Raw genomic sequence first — 23606 nt, 5'->3', positions numbered from 1 at the left:
CATACACACACTGGCCCTCATATCAGCCGGCACCTCCACCACCTTCCCTGCTCCATCTCCACTGTACAACTTGAAGATCTGGGCACAGGACTTGGCATTGCAGTAAGATTTGGTTATGTGTTTAACTTGATTGCACAGAGAAGTTGAGACCAGTTTCCTTGTCCTCTCCCTCCTTTTACTCTCCCTCCATCTATCCATCTATCCATCTATCCCTCCCTCCCTCCCTCCCTCCCTCCCTCCCTCCCTCCCTCCCTCCCTCCCTCCCTCCCTCCCTCCCTCCCTCCCTCCCTCCCTCCCTCCCTATTCTGTTCCTCCATCTCTCTACCTCTCACTTTCTCCCTCCGTAACTCCTCCCCCGTGTCAAAGGCGAGTCATAAATAATTATAGTTTGTATAAAGAACTGAAGTTGAGAGTCTGTTAGACCATTTTTACTTTCTCTATTTGTATGTTCTCCTTTCCCTGTCTCTTGATCTTGAGGTAGAGGTCACATGACGGGACTCCAGCTGATTGGAGACCCTTAGTCACACGCACACACGCATACACACACACACACTCATACACACAGTGCTCAAACTCAGTTTCTATTTCAAAAAAAGGATTGAGCCCATACCATGCCTCAGTGCTGGCTAACACAAAGCTCAAGGTGTCTGTGTGTGTGTGTGTGTGTGTCTGCGCCTCTCTGTCCTGGCAGGGGAATTTCCTGTTGAAGTAGAGGGAGAGATCTGATTGGCTGAGCTGTCTGGGGGCTCGACCAACGGAGTTCTGCGATTGGCCATTTGCTGCATTGGCCTGATACTGACACCCCGCCTCAGCACCCTTCCCCCTCTCCCTCTCTCTACTTTCTCCACCCTCCCTTTCACTGTTCTCTTCTCACATTCCTTCTCCCATACAGTTTTTCCAGAAACGACAATCTACCAAGTATAAAACAGTCATCTATCCCAGTAACAGTCAGTAGAAATAGGTTGGTGGAAACTACTGTATAGAGAATAAGAGGGAAGAAACAAAACTACACTACCCTAGTAAAAACATCCTATAGGACTAGTGATTTATAGGACGAGTGATTTTTTTTCAATAGAATCCTATATAATTCTCACAATCCTATAGGATTTTGTGTCACCTCTACTGTTTGAATCCTACTGGACTACTGTTTTCCTATTGGAAATAAAAAGTAATCATCTTGGATGCTATAAGACTCTTGCTGTTCTATAGGATTCTTGACCCTATATGATTGTCGCAATCCTATAGGATTTTGTATCAACTCTATCAGAATTGTATTGGACTACTTCTTTTTCTATGTGAAATCAAAAGTAATCCCATTGGAACCTCTAGTGGTTTTTTACTTTTTATTTTTATTCATTTTTTTTTTAACAGTACAAAACATGTACATACAAACACTCACCAACATCCACAACATTCCCCTTGCCCAGACCCACCTGCTCACATAACCCATCTCCAGCGCCCATATCACTCTCCGCCACATGGCCTCAAACTGCACCATTTTGTTTCTCTCCATCGCCCATGCACTTTCAACATTTAGATAGTAAAGCATTTGACCTTTCCATTGTGGAGGATGGAGGATTGGTTGATTTACAGTTTTTAAGTATGTTTTTCCTGCTGCTTGATGAGAAGAGTATCATCCAGCCCATCAGGTATCTCACTGCACCCTCATATGCCATGTCTTGAAATATGCAGACAGATTAAAAGTACATTTATTCTATAGGTTTTTGATAACTCTTGTAGGATTTTGTTAGCCCAATCAGAATCATATTATGACTTTTTTTCTTAATTGAACCCATTAAATTATAATTTGTTGTCCTTAGTTCCAGCATAATACCACAACATTAACTACCACATTTTCGTTGATTGGAAACAACATTTCTATATTCATTTCTGTTTAATTCACCTGTGAGAAAGCATGTCCCTTTAAGAGTGATTGATGACGTCACAACTAGCATGAGCTTGCAGTGTTAATTAGACCTTCTTAAGGCTTGGCGTCCACTAGCGGGACACCTGTCGACAACTTCTGGTGAAATTGGAGGGCCGCAATTCAAATAAATAATCATAAAAATTATGGATATTAAACATTTAGGTACATACCAGTATCTTATATCGGTTAAAAGCTTAAATTCTTGTTAATCTAACTGCATTGTCCGATTTACAATAGGCTTTACAAACAGCGATTAAATATTCACTTACTTTTTGAAAATCTTCCTCGGATTTGCAATCCAAAGGGTCCCAGTTACAACATGTATGGTTGTTTTGTTAGATAAAATCATTTTTTATATCCCAAAAAAGTCAGTTTAGTTGGCGCCATCGATTTGAGTAATCCACTCGTTCAACATACAGAGAAAGGAATCTAAAAAGTTACCGCTAAACTTTGTTAAAACAAGTCAAAATAAGTTTCTATTTAATCTTCAGGTACCCTAAAATGTAATTAAACTATAATATTTAATACGGAAAGAAGTATGTTCAATAGGAAAGCAAAATTAGCAGGTGCCTCTTCGTCGCAAGCACACAGACTGATTTCCAACTCTGACTCCCAGTACTAAAACTCAAAATTCTTCTTCGTTTGGAAAGAAACAAGCCTGAAACCTTGAACAAAGACTGTTGACATCTAGTGGAAGCCATATAAATTGCAATCTGGGAACTGGACTTGGATATGACCCTATACGTTCCATTGGAAGAGCATGGGCTCTCAACAAAAAATAAATTCTGGTTGGTTTTTCTTTGGATTTTCTATCATATCTATTGTGTTATAGTCTCATACATTATTTTAACATTTCTACAAACTTCAAAGTGTTTTCTACCCAATGGTACCAATTATATGCATATCCTGGCTTCTGGGCCTGAGTAACAGGCAGTTTACTTTGGGCACGTCAGTCAGGCGGAAATTCAGAAAAAATACCCTAGCCCTAGCCTAACTCCCAAGTTGAGCTCGCCACCGGTGGCTGTGCGGAGAATCTCTGGTTTTCTAACATTATTATTAACTGTTTTATCCTTCACTGTCCGTGAATGGAAGAACTGTGAGTACAGTAATTTCCCTTATGTTTCCTGACAAAGTTGTCAATGTTTAACACATATTTTCATCATTGTACAACATTTTATGCACTCATTTTTATGCAAGCTAAGAAACTACTGTTAGCCACATTTTGCCAATCGCTGACTAGCTACACTATATATACACAAGTATTTGGACACCCCTTCAAATTAGTGGATTCGGGAGCCCCAAATAATAGGATGCAACCTTTCCAACAAGTAATTTTGTAACATTTCGGCCCTGCTAGAGCTGCCCCGGTCAACTGTAAGTGATGTTATTGTGAAGTGGAAACGTCTAGGAGCAACAACGGCTCAGCCGTGAAGTGGTGGGCCACACAGGCTCAAAGAACGGGGCCGCCGTTCATCTGTCCTCGGTTGCAACAATCACTACCGAGTTCCAAACTGCCTCTGGAAGCAACGTCAGCACAAGAACTGTTTGTTGAGAGCTTCATGAAAAGGGTTTCCATGGCCGAGCAGCCGCATACAAGCCTAAGATCATCATGCACAATGCCAAGCGTCAGCTGCAGTAGTGTAAAGCTCGCCGCCATTGGACTCTGGAGCAGTGGAAACCCATTCTCTGGAGTGATGAATCACACTTCACCATATGGCAGTCCGACGGACTAATCTGTGTTTGGCAAATGCCAGTAGAACGATACTTGCCCCAATGCATAGTGCTAACTGTAAAGTTTAGTCTGGGGCTGTTTTTCATGGTTCAGGCTAGGCCCCTTAGTTCCGCTGAAGGGAAATCTTAATGCTACAGCATACAGTGACATTATAGACGATTCTGTGCTTCCAACTTCGTGGCAACAGTTTGAGGAATGCCCTTTCCTGTTTCAGCATGACAATGCTCACGTGCACAAAGTGAGGTCCATACAGAAATGGTTTGTTGAGGTCGGTGTGGAAGAACTGCACAGAGCCCTGACCTTAATGCCATCGAACACCTTTGGGATGAATTGGAACTTCGACTGCGAGCCAGGCCTAATCGCCCAACATCAGTGACCAACATCACTAACGCTCTTATGGCTGAATGGAAACAAGTCCCCCCAGCAATGTTCCAACATCTAGTGGAAAGCCTTCTCAGAAGAGTGGAGGCTGTTATAGCTGCAAAGGGGGGAACAACTCCATATTAATGCCCATGATTTTGGAATGAGATGTTCAACGAGCAGGTGTCCACATACTTTTGGTTATGTAGTGTAGCTAACTTGGTAAGTTGTAGTCATTTGTATGTTGTTTTTGAGTCATTGTATTGTCATAGCAGATGAGAAATGTTTTTTTCTTGTTTGTTTATATGTGAATTATTATAGGCAAGTCAACCCCGCTTTCATGATTTCTGTTAGACCCCTAGTAGAAAAATCTGATCAGATTTTGGAACCAGTCCTATTGGAATCCTATGGGATTCTTCTGCATTTTTATACACTGCTCAAAAAAATAAAGGGAACACTAAACTAACACATCCTAGATCTGAATGAAAGAAATAATCTTATTAAATACTTTTTTCTTTACATCTTTGAATGTGCTGACAACAAAATCACACAAAAATAATCAATGGAAATCCAATTTATCAACCCATGGAGGTCTGGATTTGGAGTCACACTCAAAATTAAAGTGGAAAACCACACTACAGGCTGATCCAACTTTGATGTAATGTCCTTAAAACAAGTCAAAATGAGGCTCAGTAGTGTGTGTGGCCTCCACGTGCCTGTATGACCTCCCTACAACGCCTGGGCATGCTCCTGATGAGGTGGTGGATGGTCTCCTGAGGGATCTCCTCCCAGACCTGGACTAAAGCATCCGCCAACTCCTGGACAGTCAGTGGTGCAACGTGGCGTTGGTGGCTGGAGCGAGACACGATGTCCCAGATGTGCTCAATTGGATTCAGGTCTGGGGAACGGGCAGGCCAGTCCATAGCATCAATGCCTTCCTCTTGCAGGAGCTGCTGACACACTCCAGCCCCCCCAAAGAAATGCCACCCCACACCATGACTGACCCACCGCCAAACCGGTCATGCTGGAGGATGTTGCAGGCAGCAGAACGTTCTCCACGGCGTCTCCAGACTCTGTCACGTCTGTCACATGTGCTCAGTGTGAACCTGCTTTAATCTATGAAGAGCACAGGGCGCCAGTGGCGAATTTGCCAATCTTGGTGTTCTCTGGCAAATGCCAAACGTCCTGCACAGTGATGGGCTGTAAGCACAACCCCCACCTGTGGACGTCGGGCCCTCATACCACCCTCATGGAGTCTGTTTCTGACCATTTGAGCAGACACATGCACATTTGTGGTCTGCTGGAGGTAATTTTGCAGGGCTCTGGAAGTGCTCCTCCTGCTCCTCCTTGCACAAAGGCGGAGGTAGCGGTCCTGCTGCTGGGTTGTTGCCCTCCTACGGCCTCCTCCACGTCTCCTGATGTACTGGCCTGTCTCCTGGTAGCGCCTCCATGCTCTGGACACTACGCTGACAGACACAGCAAACCTTCTTGCCACAGCTCGCATTGATGTGCCATCCTGGATGAGCTGCACTACCTGAGCCACTTGTGTGGGTTGTAGACTCCGTCTCATGCTACCACTAGAGTGAAAGCACCGCCAGCATTCAAAAGTGACCAAAACATCAGCCAGGAAGCATAGGAACTGAGAAGTGGTCTGTGGTCACCACCTGCAGAACCAATCCTTTATTGGGGGTGTCTTGCTAATTGCCTATAATTTCCACCTGTTGTCTATTCCATTTGCACAACAGCATGTGAAATTTATTGTCAATCAGTGTTGCTTCCTAAGTGGACAGTTTGATTTCACAGAAGTGTGATTGACTTGGAGTTACATTGTGTTGTTTAAGTGTTCCCTTTATTTTTTGGAGCAGTGTATATATTTTGTGTTCTCCTTTCCCTCTCTCTTGATCTTGAGGTAGAGATAACATGATGGGACTCCAGCTGATTTGGAGATACATAGTCACAGACAGACAGACAGACAGACAGACAGACAGACAGACAGACAGACAGACAGACAGACAGACAGACAGACAGACAGACAGACAGACAGACAGACAGACAGACAGACAGACAGACAGACAGTGATAAAACTTACTGTATCTATTCTCAAAACGGATTAAGCCCATACCTTGCTTCAGTGCTGGCTAACAAGGAGCTCAAGGTGTCTGTATATCTGCGCCACTCTGTCCTGGTGTCTGGCAGGGAAATGTCCTGTTTAAGTAGAGGGAGAGAGCTGAGCTGTCTGGGGGCTCGACCAACGGAGCTCTGTGATTGGCTGTTTGCTGCGTTGGCCTGATACTGACACCCACCTCAGCACCCTTCCCCCTCTCCCTCTCTCTACTTTCTCCATCCCTCCCTTTCACTGTTCTCTTCTCACATTCTATCTTTCCAATACAGTTTTTCCAGAAATTACGATGCTCTACCAAGTATAAACCAGTCTTCTATCCCAGTAACAGTCAGTACAAATAGGAAATAGGAAAACAGGATAGCGAATAAGAGGGAAGAAACTCACCTAAAGGTCATAAAAGGTAAAACAGAAGTGTGGATTTTATGTTATTGAAGTTTTTAGGTAGCTAGGATCTATATGCTTCCCCAACCTTAACACACTTGATGCACAAACACACACACACACCGAGGCCCAGTAGTGGGTGATGTTCCACTAGGCTCCAGCTGTTGTCGTCTAGACAGTGGCTCTTATAGACCAGGAACTGACACACGTCTCTGGCCCTCATATCAGCTGGCACCTCCACCACCTTCCCTGCGCCATCTTCACTGTACACCTTGATGATCTGGATACAGACAGACAGACAGACAGACAGACAGACAGACAGACAGACAGACAGACAGACAGACAGACAGACAGACAGACAGACAGACAGACAGACAGACAGACAGACAGACAGACAGACAGACAGACAGACAGACAGACAGACAGACAGAGAGAGAGAGAGAGAGAGATGATATTAAATTAATATAAAAACATGAATATGATCATTATAAAAGGCACAGTCCCTGCCCCATCATCACTGTTCACCTTTATTAGAATAAAGGGTAACAAAATACATGTACAGTCATTACAAACAGGCCACTGTAAAGAGTAGTTGAAACATTAAGGGCCGTTTAACCAGTTAAGGGCCCGTTAAGCCTTACCGTTCCTTCTGAACACAAACTGTAACACTGCAGCTATACAGCATTATGATGCTGTTATAACACATTGTTAGACTTGTAATAAGCATGACTGTCTGCCCTATGTCTTATTACCATGACATAATAATCCAGACTAAATAACAGCCATTTTGAGTGAGTTGAAATGTTAATAAAACAGGGCTGGTTTCCTGGACACAGATCAAGCCTATTCCTGATCAATTGAGATTCTCCACTGAGCTTTTAGGTCCAGGACTTAGTCTGGGTTGGGGAAACAGAGACACAGTAGGACTATTTCTGTTACTGACACACACACACACACACACACACACACACACACACACACACACACACACACACACACACACACACACACACACACACACACACACACACACACACACACACACACACACACACACACACACACACACACACTTTCTATACATTCTACGTTGTATCCAGATGGTTGAATCAGGCTCCTGTGGTACAGCTTTCTGTTCTGTAAATGAGGATATCCTCGAACACTGACCGTGACTGTACGTTTCTCATCTAAAAACCACGATTCAACCTTTAACACATACGCTCCTGAACATACACATTTACCAATATACCTGAGATATAGTGTACACACCATACATACACACCTCTGAGATATACGCACTAAACATACTGACAATATACATACATTCACCTAACATATACAATACTCACACTTAAAAATACACATGCACTTAATGATGTACACACAAATATTCACGCTTCAAAATCACACTCACTTAGACATTTATTAATTTACACACATACACATATATCGATCTTCTTTCTCCCAGCAGGGAAGTGTGTGTGTGTGTGTGTGTGCATGTGTGTGCGTGTGAGAGAGAGGGTGTTCTGTATGTTTGCAGAAAATGTTATTTCAATCATTCAACGTTTTATCCCCAAACCCATCAAAACACATTGTAGAGAATCACACAACACTAGAAACAACTCCACAGTAGAACACAGAAACACACGACACTAGAAACAACTCCATAGTAGAACACAGAATCACACGACACTAGAAACAACTCCACAGTAGAACACAGAAACACACGACACTAGAAACAACTCCATAGTAGAACACAGAATCACACGACACTAGAAACAACTCCACAGTAGAACACAGAAACACACGACACTAGAAACAACTCCACAGTAGAACACAGAATCACACGACACTAGAAACAACTCCATAGTAGAACACTGAGAATCACACGACACTAGAAACAACTCCACAGTAGAACATAGAATCACACGACACTAGAAACAACTCCACAGTAGAACATAGAATCACACGACACTAGAAACAACTCCACAGTAGAACACAGAGAATCACACGACACTAGAAACAACTCCATAGTAGAACACTGAGAATCACAGGAAATCAAAAATGACGCCACAGCTGTCTCTGTCTCCTCTGGCCCCGTAGCGAGAACACAAAGGGTACACACTAGAAAGGAGACACCAGAAACAAAAGAAAAATATTCTTGCCTCTCATAGTAGTTTGAGAACGTTTATAAATATGGAATGTCATCACTGCTAAAGCTATACACACAGACACACACACAACAAACCCTACCCACTACCCACACATATGCTTACCTCTACAGCCTGAAAGAGGCAACAGTCAGGAGAGCACGATGGCATTTTCACACTGAGCCTTACTCTGCTGAGACAGAGAGAGGAAGAGAGGAGAGAGAAAGGGAGGGAGAGGGGAGGGAGGGGAAGGAGCGGAAGAGAGGGAGGGACAGAGGTAAATAGAACAGGAGAGAGGCAGAGGGAGAAGGAGAGAGGGAGGGGACATAGAAATAGAACAAGGAATATGGGTGAGGGAATGAGACAGGGAGAGAGGGAGAAAGAGAGAAGGAGAGGGAGAGAGAAAGAGAGAAAAGGCCAGAGAGAGGAGAGAGTGAGGGGGGAGAGAAAGAGAGAAAAGGCGAGAGAGAGAGAGAGAGAGAGAGAGAGAGAGAGAGAGAGAGAAGGAGAGAGTGGGGGGGAGAGAAAGAGAGAAGGTGAGAGAGATTGAGAGAGTCCTTCCTCTTGTGCTGGGCAGGATAATGCCTGAATGCTACTCTCTCTATGACTCAGCCAGTGGATTAGTGCAGTGTGTGTGTGTTTTTTTAATTTAATTTAATATATTTATTTATTTCACCTTTATTTAACCAGGAAGGCCAGTTGAGAACAAGTTCTCATTTACAACTGCGACCTGGCCAAGATAAAGCAGAGCGACAAAAACAAGAACATAGAGTTACACATGGGATAAGCAAACGTAGAGTCAATAACACAATAGAAAAATCTGTATACAGCGTGAGCAAATGAAGTAAGGAGGTAAGGCAATAAATAGGCCAATAGTGGCGAAGTAATTATAATTTAGCAATTTACACTGGAGTGATATATGTGCAGATGAGAATGTGCAAGTAGAAATACTTGTGTGCAAAAGAGCAGAAAAACAAAAACAAATATGGGGATGAGGTAGGTAGTTGGTTGGATGGTCTATTTACAGATGGGCTATGTACAGCTACAGTGATCGGTAAGCTGCTCTGACAGCTGACGCTTAAAGTTAGTGAGGGAAATATAAGTCTCCAATTTCAGTAATTTTTGCAATTTGTTCGTCATTGGCATCAGAGAACTGGAAGGAAAGGCGGCCAAAGGAGGTGTTGGCTTTGGAGATGACCAGTGAAATATACCTGCTGGAGTGCGTGCTACGGGTGGGTGTTGCTATGGTGACCAGTGAGCTGAGATAAGGCGGAGCTTTACCTAGCAAAGACTTATAGATGACCTGGAGCCAGTGGGTTTGGCGACGAATATGAAGTGAGGGCCAGCCAACGAGAGCATACAGGTCGCAGTGGTGGGTAGTATATGGGGCTTTGGTGACAAAACAGATGGCACTGTGATAGACTGCATCCAGTTTATTGAGTAGGGTATTAGAGGCTATTTTGTAAATGACATCGCCGAAGTCGAGGATCGGTAGGATGGTCAGTTTTACGAGGGTATGTTTGGCAGCATGAGTGACGGAGGCTTTGATGTGAAATAGGAAACCTTTGGATTGGAGATGCTTAATGTGAGTCTGGAAGAAGAGTTTACAGTAGCCAGACACCTAGGTATTTATATTCAGAACTGTCCAGAGTAGTGATGCTAGTCGGGCAGGCGGTTGCTGGCAGCGATTGGTTGAAGAGCATGCATTTCGTTTTACTTGCATTTACGAGCAGTTGGAGGCCACGGAAGGAGAGTTGTATGGCGTTGACGCTCGTTTGGAGGTGTAGTTTTATGATTACTGAATACCAACTACCCAACTTAGATCATGTATTTTCAGGTAGAGATACCTCATGAAGCAGTTGCTTTCCATCCCTCTCAATCGCGTGTTCTTCTGTCTCTTCTCTGTCTCTCTGCACCATAGAGATAGATAGAGGACTCATCTTTATATCTGTGCAATTATAGCATTTGTGACAGCGTGGGGCAGCACCATTGAGGTTAAAACCCTAAGGAATCCCCACCCAGTTGACTACTTTGACTACTTTAAAATGGTGGAAGGATGGAGGAAGCCCTCAATGGAGCAACCCATGCTAAAATGGCCTTTTGGTCACTAATGGCCTCTATGGTCTGTACTGCACAGACCGAACAAGTAGGTGCGCAATGGATTATGGTCATTGTAGTTAATTACCACGTTTTCTGTGCTAAACTATGTTGTATATTGGCCTGTTAGAAATGACAAAACCCTACTACATCGCACAGTTCGGGCTTGATCGGATTTATCTCTAGTGAAACTGGGCATTGAACTGACAAAAACCCAGAATTAAATGGAATTGAGTGAATTAGTTGTTTAAAAAAAACAAAACAATAACCAACGTTTTGGTTAATCGTTCAGCACTAAAAGAAACAGAGGGACAGAAAGATAGAGAGAAGGAGTGAGAGAGGCAGAAGGAGAGAAAGAAAGAGAGGGACGTCAGTACTGTAATACTGAGTCATAATCAGCCTCATGTGTGGAGCGCTGCATGCCAGCTGGCCCCTAACACAGCATGCATAAGAAAACACACAACACACATGCATGTATGCAAGCATACACACCCATAAATGCGCATTGACACACATACAGTACATGCACACACACAAGAACGCATGCACGCACAAACACGCACACGCACATGCACACACACACACACACACACACGAAATGTTAGCTATGTTAAGCCCCACCGCAAGAGAGAGAGCTGGGTGTTGTCATAGGCCACATCCACAGGGAGGAATGTGTGTGTGTGTGTGTGTGTGTGTGTGTGTGTGTGTGTGTGTGTGTGTGTGTGTGTGTGTGTGTGTGTGTGTGTGTGTGTGTGTGTGTGTGTGTGTGTGTGTGTGTGTGTGTGTGTGTGTGTGTGTGTGTCTGTGTGTGTGTCAGTAAAACTCTTCAGTCACATCATTCATCACATATTAACTATTAACACCCTCTTCCTTTCTTCCTTCTCCCTCACTTTTCTTTTTCTCTCTTCCTTTAACCCCCTTTCCTCCTTGCTCCTTCCTTCTCTCACCTCCTCCCTCACCCCTCTTTCTCCCCTTTTCCCCACTCCATCTCAAACATCTGACCATGTCATGGAGAGAAAGATGGAAGCGAAGCGTCTAGACTTTATGAGCATGCAGAATTAAGTGGTTGTCATGTGGGTCAGTGTAGGTGTGTGTGCGATGTCTTAACTTGATTGGAGGCCACAGTTCAGCCTCAAACTCAACTTACCACTTAACCAACCTTTTTTTTAACCACACACAACTGCAATACGCACAAACACGCGTGTACATACACACATGTACACACACACACACTGTGGTCTACCCCCTCAGGCTCAGGCTCTCTAACAATGTCTAGATAAGACCCAAAGATCAACCTCTGTGTTGGTTCAGGGAGGTAGAATGTCACACGCTAAGGGTGTTAAAGGAACATTTCACCACTTTTCAACTTCATATTGATCATCTCCAGCACCACCCCAACATCAACATATGTGAAAATTGCGTGTCTCTATGTTTTGTAGTAAAAAAAAAGACAGAGGAAGATGTGTTTCCAGTTACATCACTGGTGTGCGTCGTGAGATTTTAACCAATTATGAATAGGCATTGCCTACTAATTGCCTACTAATTGGTTGATGATGTAATTGGAAACACTTATCTTCCTCTCCTTTTTACTACAAAACATAGAAACGCGTCATTTTCACAGATGTTGATGTTGGGGTGGTGCTGGAGATGATGAGTATGATGTTAAAACATTTGGACATTTCCATTTAAAGGAAAACTATCTTTTGGTATTTGTTTAATTAGTCCATTGTTGACATACACGTAGTCCCAAAATGTTTGCTTGTCAGCAATCAAGTTTTCAAGATATGTAAAAATATAAAATACAGAAATCCTCCCCCGTATGATGCATTGTTTTAGTTTATAGTTCATTAATTTGACCATTTTAAAACAAATAAAACTTGAAAAGCCGCCTCCCGAGTGGTGCAGTGGTCTAAGGCACTGCATCGCAGTGCTAACTGTGCCACTAGAGATTCTGGGTTCGAGTCCAGGCTCTGTTGCAGCCGGCCGCGACTGGAGACCCATGGGGCGCCACACAATTGGCCCAGCGTCGTACAGGTTAGGGGAGGGTTTGGCCGGCAGGGATGTCCTTGTCCTATCGCGCACTAGCAACTCCTGTGGCGGGCCGGATGCAGTGCACACTGACACGGTCGCCAGGTGTATGGTATTTCCTCCGACACATTGGTGCGGCTGGCTTCCGGGTTAAGTGGGAATTGTGTCAAGAAGCAGTGCGGCTTGGTTGGGTTGTGTTTCGGAGGATGCACGGCTCTCGACCTTCTACTCTCCCGAGTCCGTAGGGGAGTTGCAGTGATGAGACAAGACTGTAACTACCAATTGGATACCATGAAAAAGGGGGTAAAATGTTTTAAATAATAATAATTTCAAAAAACTTCAAAAGCCATACATGCACATGACTAAAGTTATTGAAGATAATACACCATGCGCAGACCAGCTGGCTGGAGTGTTTACGGACATATTCAATCTCTCCCTATCCCAGTCTGCTGTCCCCAGTTGCTTCAAGATGTCCACCATTGTTCCTGTACCCAAGAAAGCAAAGGTTAATTGAACTAAATGACTACCGCCCCTTAGCACTCACTTCTGTCATCATGAAGTGCTTTGAGAGGCTAGTTAAGGATCATATCACCTCCACCTTACCTGACACCCTAGACCCACTTCAATTTGCTTACTGCCCCAATAGATCCACAGACGATGCAATCGCTATCGCACTGCACACTGCCCTATTCCATCTGGACAAGAGGAATACCTACGTCAGAATGCTGTTCATGGATTATAGCTCAGCCTTCAACACCATAGTACCCTCCAAGCTCATAATTAAGCTTGGGGCCCTGGGTCTGAACCCCGCCCTGTGCAATTTGGTCCTGGACTTCCTGACAGGCCACCTCCAGGTGGTGAAGGTAGGAAACAAATCCTCCACTTCGCTGATCCTCAACACAGTGGCCCCACAAGGGTGTGTGCTCAGCCCCCTCCTGTGCTCCTGTTCACCCATGACTGTGTGGCCATGTACGCCTCCAACTCAATCATCAAGTTTGCAGACGACAACAGCTGTAGGCCTGATTACCAACAATGATGAGACAGCCTACAGGGAGGAAGTGAGGGCCCTGGCGGGGTGGTGGCAGGAAAATAACCTCTCCCTCAACGTCAACAAAACGAAGGAGCTGATCGTGGACTTCAGGAAACACAGAGGGAGCACGCCCATATCCACATCGACGGGACCACAGTAGAGAAGGTGGAAAGCTTCAAGTTCCTCGGCATACACATCACTGACGATCTGAAATGGTCCACCCACACAGACAGTGTGGTGAAGAAGGCGCAACAGCGCCTCTTCAACCTCAGGAGGCTGAAGAAATGTGGCTTGGCCCCTAAGACCCTCAGAAACTTTCACAGATGCACAACTGAGAGCATCCTGTCGGGCTGTATCACCGCCTGGTATGGAAACTGCACCACCCGCAACCGCAGGACTCTCCAGAGGGTGGTACGGTCTGCCAAACACATCACCAGGGGCACACTGCCTTCCCTCCAGGACACCTACAGCACCCGATGTCACAGGGAGGCCAAAAAGATCATCAAGTACATCAACCACCCGAGCCACGGCCTGTTCACCCCTTTATCATCCAGAAAGCGAAATCAGTACAGGTGCATCAAAGCTTGGACCGAGAGACTAAAAAACTGCTTCTATCAGACTGTTAAATAGCCATCACTATCCAGCTACCACCCGGCTACTCAACCCTGCACCTTAGAGGCTGCTGCCCTACATGCATATACATAGAATCACTTTACGCTTTAATAATGTAACACTAGTCACATTCAAATGGGCACAGAAGACAAACAGTTTTTAGCTTTATTTTTAAAGCTGCCCAGAGAGGACGTCCTTTTTATGGGCAGACACAACTCCTTCCACTCTGAGGCTCCAGTATACAAGAAAGTACCTTTCCCAGCATTACTCCTGAACCTGTATAAGCACACATTAGCAAGACCTGATCTGGTGCTGTGGCTGTGTGCATCCCTAACATGGGGAAAGTAATCAGTCAGATATCTGGGCTCAGAACCATAAATAGTCCTGTAAACCAAACCCAGTCTAATCTGGACCACCCTAGCCTCAACAGGCAGCCAATTGAGTTCCTGAAAGCAGCTCCTGCCTATGTGAGCACATGGACTCACCTTCAATACTACCCTGATCAGCTTATTCTGGGCTATCTGGAGCTTCCCCTTCAGAAGAATAGATATACCCCCAAACCAGAAAGTAATAGAGTAGTCAAACTGGCATTGAATAACTCCACTCTGATTTCAGAGAAACTACACAATTTAGGTCTGGACCCAGAAAGAAGTGCAGAGATAGCTTATTATCTCCATGCCATTTGCTAATGTTATTACACTCTCCAACATAGTTTTACTTTTATGAGATACCAGAAGTGTAGAGTCATTGCATAAAGGAAAAGACGGCAAGAACAAGGATCTTTCATATCGTTATATACAGTTAAAACATTAGTGGCCCATGCACGCTCCCCTGCGGAACACCACAACTTATTAGTTTTGCCTGAGACAGTGACCCATTAACCTCTACCACTTGCTCCCTACCTGACAAGTAGGACTTTACCCAACCTAGAGGGATACTCCTTAACCCCAGTGCATCCAGTTTGGCGAATAGGAGACAGCGGTTACCTGTATCAAAGGCCTTCTGTAGGTCAAGCAGTACCATTCCACAAAGATTGCCCACATCAATTTCTTTCCTGATTAAGCCAGTCAAGTAAAGTAGACATGAATCAGTGGAAACCCCAACTGATAATCATTCATTAGACTTTGTTTGTTGACATATTCATAAATTTGCTCATGTACAACTCTCTCCAGGATCTTTGATGTTATACTGAGGATAGATACAGGCCTATAATTCCCAGGGTCAGACTTTATCCCCTTCTTATACAGAGGTATAATTTTAGCTTGTTTCATGTCCCTGGGAAATATGCCTTATTCAAGAAAGAGATTAACAATATGCGTATTACAAGAGGCAATTTTCTCAGCAAAATCTCTAAGAAACCTTGCAGGAATATTATACAGGCCTATGGCTTTGGAGCATTTAAGCTCAGGTAGAATACTGGCTACTTTGGCTGTCGCTACCTTTGCAAAAGGAAAAGAGTTTGGCTGAACCCCTAACTTGGCATAATACTTCTTGACTTTTCCATACAAATTAGAACTGGTGGGCAGCTTGCTGGCAACGGAAGTAAAAAAAGAGTTGAATTCATTGGCAACCTCTGCTTTTTCGTATAACATCTCCCCCCTGATATTCAGTCCAATACTGTTTAGATTGTTTTTGGTAGTACTACTACAGCGTAGTTCCTTAAATTATTTCCAAAGCTTTTTAGGGTCATTTTTGTTCGCAATGATTTTATCAGCAAAGTAACCCCTCTTAGCTTTATCCATCCTGATCTGTGCTTCATTTCTGTGACGTTTATATAGGAGAAAAGCAGGGTACTCTTGAGAGTTCTTACATTTCTTAAAGGCCTTATTCCTTGCTTGGATAGAATCTCATGATTAAACCAAGGGCTAGAACTCTGCTTTACTCTGACCCATCTAATGGGAGCCATCACATTCAGCACATCAAGGAATCTACATTTAAAGGCTTCCCAGGCACTGTCTACCCTTACACTATCCAGCACAGGTGACCAGTCAATTTTACCCTTTTGCTCCCTAAACTTTTCAACACATAATTTTTTGAGTCCTCTGATTGGAACAGTTGTGACACTCTTTAAAAACCCTCTTTGTGCAAAATGTAATAAAATGATCAATGATTCCATATACTATTACTGTACTCTGTGATATTTTGGATTTATCAGACACCAGTATTAAGTCAATCGTACTTTGCACGGTTTCATATACCCTGGTGGGATCTTTTACCATTTGGGTCAGAGCAAGTGATCTACAGAAGTGAATAAAGTCATTGTGGGTTGGCCTATCCTTTTTGAAATCCCCTAACAAAATTATTTCCTTCACTGGGGAGTCATTAGTTTGACAACACAATTTCGAGACCTTCATAGAATGAAATCTGATTGGGCAGCCTGTAACACACCCCAACAAAATCGGTTTAGTTTTGGGAAGGCAGATATCCAGCCAGACAATCTCCAGATCATCAATTAAATCCGATCTGACGTTATAAGCAATGTCTGATCTTACAAAAACACATATATCCACCCACCGTTCCGTTTCCGATCCTTCCTGACAGCCGACAACACACCGACAGCACACCGACAGCACACCGACAGCAAAGGTGAGTTTAATTGACCCCATGCCGAAAGCTAGGAGTGCTGCATTTTCGATGAGTCAACTGCATGCATTCCAAACATACCAGAGCTTTTCTGTTACTCTTAACCCAACGTTAGCAGGAGGTGCATGAGTGCATAGGCCGTTTGATGGTGTTCGTGATCAACTGAGGACCAAGGCATTGATGTAGATCACCTGATAAGAGAAGGCAAAGAGTTTTTATAAGATCTCCACCATTCGTTTGAGGTTGGCCTTGGATGATTTTTTTGGTTTGTGCCATGGTCTAATGAAAGGTTGGTATATAACATTCCCTCCAAATCCGAAGTGCTGGATGCCATCAGAAGTGTTGGCATGACTGGAAAGTTGCTGAGAATTTACCGTTCTTTCATTTAGATTGCTGATGCGATTATTTCCAGTGATGTTTAAAACAAACACAAAGCTAAAGTGCTACCCCCATGCCGAACTTGCCGATCGCCATCTTGGTTAGTTTTGTGACTATGTCACCAATGGACTAATGCAACAAAATATAGATTTTGGGTGGAGTTTTCCTTTAAGTAAAAGACAGACATGCAAAAAGATGTTTAAGTAATATAGAAGCACACACACACACACACACACCAAATGACCTGATTGCAGTCGATCAGGAGACTGTTGCATGTAGACATTGATCATCTGACCTCTACATGTAGAGAGAAAGAGAGAGAGGGCGAGCGAGCGAGAGTCAGATAGAGAGAGCGAGAGTCAGACAGAGAGAGAGAGAAAGAGTGCAAGAGCGAGAGTGCGAGAGCGAGAGCGAGCGAGAGAGATTGTTTCTGTAACCCTTGGCTTGTCTGACACTATTTTATTTTATGTTCTATAAAAGACTGTTTTGTCTCTGGGCTCGTTTAAAAGCAGGAATTACATTACAGATGGAGTGACTCACTCAATCGCACGCACGCACGCACGCACGCACGCACTCACACACACACACAGACACACACACACATACACACGGATGCCAAAGTAAAACCAGCCAGTGAGACAGGCAGTGGACAGGGCAGCTAACCCTGACGGCCTGACTGAGACTGGTGTAAGACTGGCCATTCCCATAGTCTGGGAAACTGCCTTCTCTCACAGACACACAGACACACGCCTTCTTGTGTCCTTACTAAAAGCAGGAGGTCTAAAGCTAAGGTCTATGATAGAGGGAGGGAGTAAGTATGGAGAGAGTAAGAGAGAGAATAGGACACAGAGACAGACACACAGTTCACCAAAGCCTCCAGATCCACATCATCATATACTAAGAAAGAGAAAAGAAACAGAGGGACAGAGAGAGAGGGGAGGAAGACAGAGAGAGCGATAAGGTGGAAGGAGAGGAAGAGAAGGAGGGAAGGAGGGAGGAAGAGAGAGGTAGGGAGAGGGAGGGACGAAAGAGGGGAGGTGGGGAAAGAGAGAGGTAGATAGTGGGGAGAGAGGGGAGAGGGAGGTGGGGAGAGAGAGGGGGAGGGAGAGAGCGAGAGCAATAGATAGAGAGAGCAAGAGAAGGGTAGCGGTAGGGGTAGGGAGGAAGAGAGAGGGAAAGAGAGATAAAGAAAGAAAGAGATTTAAAACACAGCAAAAACTGCTGCAAACCTTTCTCTCACCAGTAGATGTCACTGTAGACTAGAGATAGTTAGGATGCTGTCCTGAGCAGAGAGAGACAGAGCTACTGTAGACTGGAGACACCTGAAACCCCACCTCTTTAAGGAATACCTAGGATAGGATAAAGTAATCCTTCTAAACCGTTCCACTGGATATCATAAGGTGAATCCACCAATTTGTAAGTCGCTCTGGATAAGAGCGTCTGCTAAATGACTTAAATGTACATGTAAATGTAGATAGTCAGGATGCTGTCCTGAGCAGAGAGAGAGAGAGAGAGAGAGAGAGAGAGAGAGAGAGAGAGAGAGAGAGAGAGAGAGAGAGAAGCTTAAATAAGTTAGAGACAAGAAATGGGTTGCGGTACCATACACAGCAAGGGTCTGACCGTTTGATCTCTAACCACGCACATACTGACAACCACTGGGGTCAGGCTGGGACACAAATCAAATCAAATTTTATTGGTCACATACACACGTGTCGTGACGTTGTATTAGTTAATGTGACGACTGTTGCTCATCGAATGATTAACGGTTTATAATTGCGTGATTAAATGAATTAAGCAATGACTCAAGCAATTATTAACTCATTAACCTGGGGCACCATGGGAAGATTATTTTGATTGAGTTTCTATTTCCCAAATTAACTCAAAGGATATCAGAATATCGATTTTACAACAGTCGCTAAATTAATCAACCTCTTGTCTCATGTCTGAACGTCGCATAATCCGGGAATCTGCACGAACCCGGGCTACACCAATGAGTTTACCACACCAATCTTAGTTTATTATTTATTTACTAGCAAGCTAAAATGATGATAAAAATACACATACACAAAACACAGTCTAGGCTATTGATTAGGACTTAGTATAACGGGCCAACACACTATGGCGCGTGTTACCCAAAATGGGGATTTAAAAGAGAGAGAAACAAAGAAAGTACACGAGAGAAATATACATTTGGGTTCATTTGTCAGCCATGCTTATTTAAACCTAGCCTTGCCCCGAACTGCCGCTCTTATGGGTCAGAATATAATGATGTAATTACGTGTTGGAGGTCTCAGGTGGGAAGCTCCGCGTGGGTCGTTTAGGCTTCTCAATGACGCACTTCTCCGGCGCAACTCTCTGGTTGTCCTCACGATGTCAGTGTCCTTCTTGGCTTAGTGGTCTGATCCCTCGCCCTTGATCTGAAAGGGGTCTTCTGAGGACAGACAGCTCTGTAGCTCAGAGCTCACAGCTTAGGACTCGAACGGTGTAGATACCACGATTCAATGGAGAGTGGAGGCTGGGTGGTTCGGCTTGAATTCACCCGCTTAGACACAGCTAATTGTCCGTAGCTCGTGTAGAAAAAGATTTCTTTGTCTTCAACCTTGTGTTTCGTTTTGGGGTTCGTTGACTTTGTTAGACCTTCGCTGCAGCTTGGGGTCACTTAGTCTGATATGTTAATTCTTCACTCTCCTGTCTTATACCCTCGGGTCAGAAGTGGGCGTAACCGCCTTTAGGGCAATTCTCTGGGCGTACCAAGTTAAGGGACAAGGCCTAGATTTGACTAAAATCCAATTTTAGACACTAACTTCACATTTCATCCTTACCAAAACATTCTCTTTGATTTGGATATTTTCCACACAACGTACAATGTATAAACATCAGGCATATACTGGGAAAACTCTTAAAGGTACAATGTTTTCATAATAACGTCATCTCTTAACCTTTAATAACAATGCAAAAGTTACATACATTTTCATATTCCACCTCTCGTCATGACCACCATTGTGGCTGACGGAAACCATTGTTCCAAAGTCCCTTTATTGCATGTTTAATGTTCTGAGGCCAGTTCTCCATTGTGAGGACAAAGGAATTTCTCTGTGGCCTAAGGTTTATTATGGGCGTGAGGGGCGTGAGGGGTCATAAAACCCCCACATCTTCAGACCCCTAGATCTCTCCTCCTCTGTTGGGGGTTTGGGAGATAATCTGTAGGGTGGTGGTCTCCTGTACCCTGACCTGATCAGGACAGTCATGACACACGGTTAGCAGATGTTATTGCGTGCAGCGAAATGCTTGTGCTTCTAGTTCCCGACAGTGCAGCAATATCTAACAATTCCACAATAAATACCTAATACACACAAATCTAAGAAAATAATGGAATAACAATATATAAATATATGGATGAGCAATGTCAGAGGGACATAGGCTAAGATGCAATAGATAGTATAGAATACAGTATATACATATGAGATGAGTAATGCAAGATATGTAAACATCATTAAAATGGCATTATTTAAGTGACTAGCATTCCATTTATTAAAGTGGCCAATGATTTCAAGTCTGTATGTAGGCAGCAGCCTCTCTGTGCTAGTGATGGCTGTTTAACAGTCTGATGGCCTTGAGATATAAGCTGTTTTTCAGTCTCTCGATCCCAGCTTTGATGTACCTGTACTGACATCGCATTCTGGATGGTAGCGGAGTGAACAGGCAGTGGTTCGGGTGGTTGTTGTCCTTGATGATCGTTTTGGCCTTCGTGTGACATTGGGTGCTGTAGGGGTCCTGGAGGCCAGGTAGTTTGCCCCCGGTGATGCGTTGGGCACACCGCACCACCCTCTGGAGAGCCTTGCGGTTGTGGGCAGTGCAGTTGCCGTACCAGGCGGTGATACAGCCCAACAGGATGCTCTCAACTGTGCATCTGTAAAAGTTTCTGAGGGTTTTAGGTGACAAGCCACATTTCTTCAGCCTCCTGAGGCACTGTTGCGCCTTTTTCACCACGCTGTCTGTGTGGGTGGACCATTTCAGTTTGTCAGTGATATGTACGCCGAGGACCTTAAAACTTTCCACCTCTACTGCTGTCCCGTCGATGTGGTTGGGGGTTGCTCCCTCTGCTGTTTCCTGAAGTCCATGATCATCTCCTTTGTTTTGTTGAGAGGTTATTTTCCGGACACCACAGCCCTCACTTCCTCCCTGTAGACTGTCTCGTCATTGTTGTTAACCAAGCCTACTACTGTTGTGTTGTCTGCAAACTTGATGATTGAATATGTCCATGAACACACTAGCCAGCTGGTCTGCGCATGCTCTGAGAAGGCGGCTAGGGATGCCGTCTGGGCTGGCAGCCTTGTGAGGGTTAACACGTTTAAATGTCTTACTCACGTCGGCCATGGAGAAGGAGGGCCCGCAGTCCTTGGTAGCAAGCTGCGTCGATGGCACTGTATTATCCTCTAAGCGGGCAAAGAAGGTGTTTAGGGCATGGGATGCTGGGGTTCATGTATAGGACAGGGGTAGAGAGAGAGAGAGAGAGAGAGAGAGAGAGAGAGAGAGAATAAATTCCATAAAGAGAGAGGAGGGGGTAAATATGGTTGATATTATATGGTACTATGGTGTATTGATACATTGACATTCCTTACTTTCCTGTAGTTCCTAATGCATGCACACACACACAACTGTGCAGGTAATGGAGAACGAACACATCTGCATTTTATTGATGGCAATTTAAATGCACAGAGATATCGTGATGAGGCCCATTGTCGTGCCATTCATCCTCCGGCATCACCTCATGTTTCCACATGATAACGATCGGCCCCATGTGAGTAGGATCTGTACACAATTCCTTGAAGCTGAAAATGTCCCAGTTCTTCCACGGCCTGCATACTCACCAGACACCCATTGAGCATGTTGGGATGCTGTGGATCAACGTGTACGACAGCGTGTTCCAGTTCCGGCCAATATCCAGCAACTTTGCACAGTCATTGAAGAGAAGTGGGGCAACATTTCACAGGCCACAATCAGCCTGATCAACTCTATGTGAAGGAGATGTGTCGCGATGCATGAGGAAAATGTTGTTCACACCAGATACTGCCTGTTTTTCTGATCCACGCCCCTACCTTTTTTTAAGCTATCTGTTACCAACAGATGCACATCTGTATTCCCAGTTATGTGAAATCCATAGATTAGGGACTAATGAATTTATTTCAATTGACTGATTTCCTTATATTAACTGTAACTCATATTTGAAGTTGTTGCATGTTTTCTTCAATATTTTCTTCAATATAATATAGCCTAACATAATATAGCCTAGAACATAATACAAGCATTTCACTACACTCGCAATAACATCTGCTAACCATGTGTATGTGACCAATAACATTTGATTTGATTTGAATATAGCCTGGAACACAATATAGCCTGGAACGTAATATAGCCTAGAACATAATATAGCCTGGAACATAATATAGCCTGGAACATAATATAGCCTGGAACATAATATAGCCTGGAACATAATATAGGTCTCATCTGACCACAACACTTTCACCCAGTTGTCCTCTGAATCATTCAGATGTTCATTGGCAAACTTCAGACGGGCATGTATATGTGCTTTCTTGAGCAGGGGGACCTTGCAGGCGCTGCAGGATTTCAGTCCTTCACGGCGTAGTGTGTTACCAATTGTTTTCTTGGTGACTATGGTCCCAGCTGCCTTGAGATCATTGACAAGATCCTCCCGTGTAGTTCTGGGCTGATTCCTCACCGTTCTCATGATCATTGCAACTCCACGAGGTGAGATCTTGCATGGAGCCCCAGGCCGAGGGAGATTGACAGTTCTTTTGTGTTTCTTCCATTTGCGAATAATCGCACCAACTGTTGTCACCTTCTCACCAAACTGCTTGGCGATGGTCTTGTAGCCCATTCCAGCCTTGTGTAGGTCTACAATCCTGTCCCAGACATCCTTGGAGAGCTCTTTGTTCTTGGCCATGGTGGAGAGTTTGGAATCTGATTGATTGATTGCTTCTATGGACAGGTGCCTTTTATACAGGAACAAGCTGAGATTAGGAGCACTCCCTTTAAGAGTGTGCTCCTAATCTCAGCTCGTTACCTGTATAAAAGACACCTGGGAGACAGAAATCTTTCTGATTGAGAGGGGGTCAAATACTTATTTCCCTCATTAAAATGCAAATCAATTTATAACATTTTTGACATGCGTTTTTCTGGATTTT

The 23606-nt window shown here is 44.1% G+C and overlaps 1 protein-coding gene across 2 annotated transcripts in view; it reads right to left on the bottom strand.

Annotated features, from left to right (window-relative positions):
- LOC106570349 (growth factor receptor-bound protein 10) overlaps nt 1–8919 on the bottom strand; it is a 17906-nt gene extending 8987 nt beyond the window's left edge. The window contains exons 1-3 of one of the 2 annotated variants that reach the window (XM_045694829.1): nt 8799–8817; nt 6646–6802; nt 6142–6224 (exon numbers count right to left, since the gene is read on the bottom strand). Coding sequence is in view for 1 of the 2 variants with exons in the window: in XM_014142556.2 (XP_013998031.1) it covers nt 6646–6802; nt 8799–8843 (202 nt within the window). In the remaining variant the exon portion in view is untranslated. Of the gene's footprint in view, nt 1–6141; nt 6225–6645; nt 6803–8798 lie in introns of both variants that reach the window. The other variant, XM_014142556.2, reaches the window with a different exon arrangement.
- Nucleotides 8920–23606: the final 14687 nt, after the last annotated feature.

The sequence above is a fragment of the Salmo salar genome, chromosome ssa14 (assembly GCF_905237065.1).
Source record: "Salmo salar chromosome ssa14, Ssal_v3.1, whole genome shotgun sequence".
Lineage (NCBI taxonomy): Eukaryota > Metazoa > Chordata > Actinopteri > Salmoniformes > Salmonidae > Salmo > Salmo salar.
The sequence above is the reverse complement of the archived record's forward strand: the minus strand, read 5'-3'. Positions and strand labels throughout refer to the sequence as shown.